Below are 6,376 nucleotides of genomic sequence, written 5' to 3'. Positions count from 1 at the left end.
CTTCTGTGGATCCATATTTTTATAATCTATAGTAGTTAGACAGATCATTGATTTTCATTAACTGAGTTTGTGTTGAACAAAGCATATGGCCAGGGCGGAGTGAAAATAGTAAACAAAAGGTATTGCATGTGATGATCTGAAGTTTGATTATTTTGTTTTGGGGATTAGGTCTGAGTCAATGAGCACCACAGCATGGCTTGCTCTATCATCCTCTTTCTTTCTCTCTTGCGGTTTGTTACTGTAACTAAGAGACTTCTTGATTTTTGTATCTAAGGGACTTTTTGTCCTCAAATTTTGATATACATTTCCATTTTATCGGCTCTCTCTCTCTCTCTCTTGTAAGATAAGCTTATAGACACTTAAATGGTAGCTAGATAGAGAAAATCATTCCTTTGATCATTTCTAAACTTGTGGTTGAGAAAAAGCAACAAAAAAGTGTAAAATAATACTTAGATGACAATCTTATAAAAGATCAAGGGATAAATATTGTTTTTTATCCATCTAAATCTAAGTGTCTACTATGAACTTTTATACACATACACTAAACAATTTCTCCATTCGATATTGCTCGATCAAGTTAGTTATTTATTCAAGGAAGAACATAAAAGTGTGTCTGCCCGTGTCTGTCTCCTTTAATTGTATTATTTGAGCGATGTAAGTTGGACGATATTGGACGTCAATGCTCGTGTAACTTGAACTCAGACTCGTTCAAGTTACATGAGTTTGACTTATTTGAACTCATTTCCTATAGATATTGAAGTTTTTGAATTAGTGTCCCGACCAAAATTTTTTGGCTCCCCCAATGCTAGCACATTGAAGTTGTTTGAGAAACTAATTTATCTACACATTTATATGATCAATATGCATGTAATCAATGTTTATATGCTCTATAGTGAGTGAACCATGACTCTAGTTATCTAGACTCATCTAGCCACCTAATCAAGATTGTCCATCTAAAGTACATGAATTGTTGAGAGAAAAACAGAAAGAAAATGTGTAAACTAATATTAGATGATGAAAATACCCACAACATTTTTTCCTTTATTTTTGTTTATCTGTCCATCATGTTAGATTGAATGGTATAAATTAGATAGCTTGGGTGACTCTAAAAAACTAGAGTCACCATTCAATTTTCCTATATGTATATATATATCCAAATTCTTTCAACCTAATTTGGTAGTATATAGAGATGCATTTGAAAACATAAAATTCTTAATTTCTGTTTTAATTTGACTAAAAAACATGTTATTTTTTAATTATGCAAGCACTATTAACTAACTATATTTAACTACTTTAATAAGTTTTACAATCAACTTCTTCTCAGTTCCTTAAATCTGAACAATGATCAATAGTTCTTTAATTAATTTCCGCCCTTGTTGGCTGTTTTTTTTTTCTGCTTTCATTGTTGTATAAAGTTTTTTTCTGAAAATAGAGCATTTTTAAAATTTTCCAGTTTCATTGGATCTTTTTGAGAAGTGATAAACCACAAAGTCCAGCTTCAATAAACTCAATTATTTGTATATATTATTATTGCTATTTTTGTTAGCCTGTAACTGTTAATAGTCAGGGAGTGAGAGAAAGTAAGTTTGGACATTGTGGCCGTGTCGCAATAAGTACCACGGCCGCTACTGAATAACTGCAACTCGATAAATTAATCCGTGTTAGCAAAGTTTCTAAGTTCCTATTATTTAAAGAATTGCACATGTGAGAGAGAGGGAGAGAGATTCTTATCTTATAAATTAATAGCAGACAACCAAATAGAGAAAGAGAATAAGCTTAATAATACACGTATTATTCCTATAAACTAATAGAAGCATACCAACAAGCCACACCACAGTTTACTACTGCAAATCAAACGATCACGTTGAGTACGACACAAAATCAATACTGGACTGCCACTGTACTCTCTCTCTCTCTCTCAGTGCTCTCTCTACTGAGATATCAAGCTAAACACTATAAATAGACCAAAAATGTGATGCCTGAAACCCATCTCCGGTACTTACTTCTCTTCGCTTTGCTCCCTCTCCTCCAGTCATGGCGCCTCGGAGGTTCTTCCTCCCCATTGCGTTCGCTGTCATCTTGCTCTTCTCCCACGTCCTTGCTCGCGAGATGGAAGAGAAACCAGCGGCTGGTGGGGTTTCCTCTTCCTCACCTCATCTTCATGCTTCTTTCATTGACTTCAACTTGTTCCGTGGCCATGATACTAAACCCTAATTAGCTGTTCACTCTCTAGAACTCCATGCATGCATCTTACTTGTTGGTGATATATATATATATATACAACTTGACGTACTCTTACATATTTGTTAATCTTCTCTTCTAATTGGCATTCTTTTTGTTTTTTTTTTTGGGTTTTGGATGGCAGAAGAAAAGAATGACAATGTGAACATTGATGATGAGAAATCACTTGGCACTGATCAGTTTGGTCCCGGCCCACGCGGTGGCGGTCCGTTTGGTCCCGGCCCACGCGGTGGCGGTCCCTTTGGTCCCGGCCCACGCGGTGGCGGTCCATTTGGCCGCGGCCCGTTTGGCCGTGGCCCTGGGGGCTGCCGATTCTTCTGTGGACAGAGGTGCTGTTCCGAGGAAGAGTTTGCCATCTTCAGCTCTGCCTCTGCGGATCATACTGATCAATTTGGTGGTTGGGGTGGACCCGGTGGTGGATTCGGAGGTGGCAGGGGATATGGATATGGACCTGGTTATGGAGGTGGGCGTGGTGGATATGGATATGGGCGTGGGTATGGAGGTGGATTTGGTCGGGGATATGGGCCTGGATCTGGGGGTGGATTTGGTCGGGGCTGCCGGTTCATGTGCGGGGGCATGTGCTGCTCTGCTGAGGAGTACGCCAAATTTGCTCAGAATGGGAACTAAGGTCGCAAACAGGTTGGATCTGCGGCAGCTAGTTCCACTAACGGCTCGAACCGGATTCTCTAGCAAGCAAACAAATTGAACAAGATCCTCAAACCAGATCCAACCCATTCGCAACCCTCTTAAGTAGCTAGCTAGCGAGACTGTTTCTTTGCCAGCTCTGATGCTCTATGTAACTCTTTTGCATGTCGGCTACTGTTGGTGCATTTGAATAAAAGCATGCAGTTTCAAATCTCCTCGATCTTCACCTTTGTTTTCTGATCAAGTCATCTCATCGGGTCGCGACATGGAAATATGAGTTTGCTTTATATATATATATATATATATATATATATATATATATATATATATATATATATATACATATATATATAGGAGGAAGCAATCTAGGACTGAGAGACCTAACTGATGTCCGGGCTTGAAATGTTATTATCCCTTACTTATCAAGTGCAGAGCCAAAAATTTCTACTTCAGGGACACTAATAATAGATTTTAAATTTTTATGAGGCATCAACATGTAATTGAGAAAAATTACTCTACAAGTACTTTTTGTGGTTCAGTGTAGGCAATTGCCCACACATTACCCACACCTACCTTTGCCCCTATAGATTATCCAAGCGGAAAATATTAAACAACCAACTGGAGATTAAGAAGGGATTAAGTCCAACCAGCAAACTTGGATAGATTCTTACAATCTAATTAATTAGGTGTCAAAGAGCTCTTTATTGCTAAGAGATGATAGATTCTTACAATCTAATTAATTAGATGTCAAAGAGCTCTTTATTGCTAAGAGATGTAGATGCCGTCACCCTGTGTTGTAGTAGTTCAGTAGTGTGAAAGGTTGAGTACATCCACTGGTTAAGTGTACCGTGTATCGTAATCAGTGAAGACATATACATCTAGTCTTTCGTCCACGTTTTATAAAACATTGTGAATAAATTCAATTTCATATGATATGCACGTTGAAGGGCTGACCTTTCTAAAAAAAAAAAAATGCCTGGTGCACTGAAATTTTTCCTTAGGTCTCATTCGTGTACACTTCATCTTCATACTGTTATCAGCCCTGATAAACTGTCCTGAAATATGTGAGTCCTTTTTTGTACTTGGACTTGCTTAAACACAAAAAAGGCTAAACTCCACTGACCAAACTTATTGGACGGCAATTGAGGTAAAATAATTTATGGCGGATGATGTTTACCATTGTAAACTTCAACCATGTTTGATGCCATTTTTGTACTTCAAAAACTGTAAAAAATAAGAAATTTTCAAGACCATAAAATACTCTTTTAAAGTATAAAAAGCTAGGGGCATAACGTAGCTGGGTCTTTAGTTCGATTCCCGTCGATTCCTGTAGGCACTATGTTCATGTGTCTTAAGGAGATAGGGCGCGACATCCAAGTTGAAGGGTGTCCCATTCGTTCTATCACTGACACTGACACAGCTCAGGACTCTAGAGGCAGAGGGAATGGGGGCGGGCTTCGCTTTGAAAGGTGGGATTGACCCTCTCGCTCACCCAAAAGTATAGAAAGCTACAGATGCTGGCATCAATCATATATAACAGTATAACACTGGCCTGTTTTCTCTCTCTTTCTCTCTCTCCTCCCTCTCGCTCTCTCTTTCAACATCTGATCCCTGGGCAGTCTCTCGGTGCTGCGATGTCATAGCATTCGCAGGATTTTCTCTATCAAAGCACGTCGCAGCGCTGACCGCTTCTGGGGCGTTTACGCTTCTAGCTCTCCTTCCATCAACAAGGATGCATTGCAGAGACTCGCAGTTGATCTGAATGGTTGGGGCCTGGCATGAATGCTGAGGACATGGGGGGTTCCAGTTCAGTTGTCTTCCGGCTGTCAGATGGGTTTTTACCAGTCTTGGGGTGTTTTTGCGTCGATGTGTTTGGAGGGGAGCTTTAAAGGCAGCAGATGTTCATGTATTTGTTCGTGGAATTCTTCATGAGGTGTTGTCTTATAATGGGATTATCGCTTCCCTTAAACCCCCTTATTTGTTTCTTCATCCAGGAGAAGGATGGGAGTCACCCTCGCCGCCATGGCAATCATCATTTCATTTTATATCCAAGCGTTGTTTCATTCATGCTGCTAGCCCTGGAGATTGGTGGTGCTTGGCATGCGCCACCTAAATTCTTGCTAAGAGATTTATTTGTTTTCATTGTGGTCAGCATGCATCATCTCTTTGTCCTGTTCCATGTTTTTCGGCCTTTAGGTGGAAGCTCATATCCTTCATGCTGTTATGAAAATGAGCACAGGAATAAGAATAAGAAGGTACCATTCAGTCAGGTCCATATTCTCCGCCCGCTTGAATCTCAGCAAAAGGTTACACTGGTCTTTCGACATTTGGGTCCCCATCAGCTGCACTTGCAGCTCGTCGCCCATGTCTTTGGCGGATGATTACACGCCGACAGGTCTACCTGCTACATTGAGCCCTTCACAGCTTCGCCGTCTCACATCACAGTGGCCACCACTAGACAAATTCAAACCAACGGCACTCGCACTGGCTCATTCCACCATCTGCCCAGCTGCCACATGCTCGAGGAATGAAGGTGGCGTTTCTTTTGGGATGGTGCTTACGCCTAGCAAATATTACCCCTAGCTCCAAGTCAGTCGATACTTGTACGAACATGCACGTCGTTTGCTGCTTTTAATCCTCTCAGGCACCTCGTTTCTGTCCCGATAACAGGAGACTTTCTCTTCCCTATGCCTATGGCGGTGAACGAAACTCCTTTACATGCTCTAAGGATTGCTACGAGGATTTGTAGTACTGCCACACTGTCTTTTAATAATGAGAGTATACTAACCCAGGCGTGCGTACAATTTGATTGGAGGGACGGCGCTTCGGCTGCTCATGTTTCTAACAGGGTTTCATTATCTTTTCTCCCTCGACACCTTTTTCCTGAAGATGCTTTCTGCGCAGTCATCATCCTATTGTTCATCATCCCACCCCTCTCAAGATGCAGCCAATTTCGTTCCCCAAAGCTCCAATACGACATCGTATTCACCATGCATTTCTACCTCTCCTGATTCCCTCAGAGAGATCCTTGGTTGCCTCCTGATGGATGTCATTAACTACCTCCAATTGTCTGTTACTCATTCTCAAGTGCAATCATTGACTCTTTAACTTTTGGAGTGTGCGGACAAAGCTTCAAAGAAAACAAACAGTTTAAGAAGGACCATATAAATCACTCGGGTAAACAGATCTCCTTGGCAATTTTCGCATGCCAAGCGACCTCAGATTTACATGGACCATTTGCAATGAAGTCTTCGATTTGGAATGTCCGGGGACTCATCTCCTATAAAAAGAGATTGTTCTTAGCAAATTATATTAGACAACTTCAACCACACTTTGTTGCGGTTTTAGAAACAAAAATGGAATGTGTTACTATGTCTACCGTGCACTTCATTTGGACCCGCTATTGGGGTCGAGGGGGATTTTAATTCTATAGCATACGGGCATCCCAGTGGAAGTATTCAATATTGGGTCTTTCTCCATATCTCTTTGG

The 6,376-nt window shown here is 40.7% G+C and overlaps 1 protein-coding gene across 1 annotated transcript; it reads left to right on the top strand.

Moving 5' to 3' along the window:
* The first annotated feature begins 1,998 nt into the window (after nt 1-1,998).
* Nucleotides 1,999-3,097, top strand: LOC116248894 (glycine-rich protein 5-like). The gene is made up of 2 exons (XM_031621921.2): nt 1,999-2,131; nt 2,366-3,097. The coding sequence occupies exons 1-2, from the start codon at nt 2,035-2,037 to the stop codon at nt 2,866-2,868; spliced, it is 600 nt and encodes a 199-aa protein (XP_031477781.1). The 5' UTR covers nt 1,999-2,034; the 3' UTR covers nt 2,869-3,097.
* Nucleotides 3,098-6,376: the final 3,279 nt, after the last annotated feature.

This window comes from Nymphaea colorata, chromosome 2 (genome assembly GCF_008831285.2).
Source record: "Nymphaea colorata isolate Beijing-Zhang1983 chromosome 2, ASM883128v2, whole genome shotgun sequence".
Lineage (NCBI taxonomy): Eukaryota > Viridiplantae > Streptophyta > Magnoliopsida > Nymphaeales > Nymphaeaceae > Nymphaea > Nymphaea colorata.
This window is presented reverse-complemented; position numbering and strand designations above follow the sequence as displayed.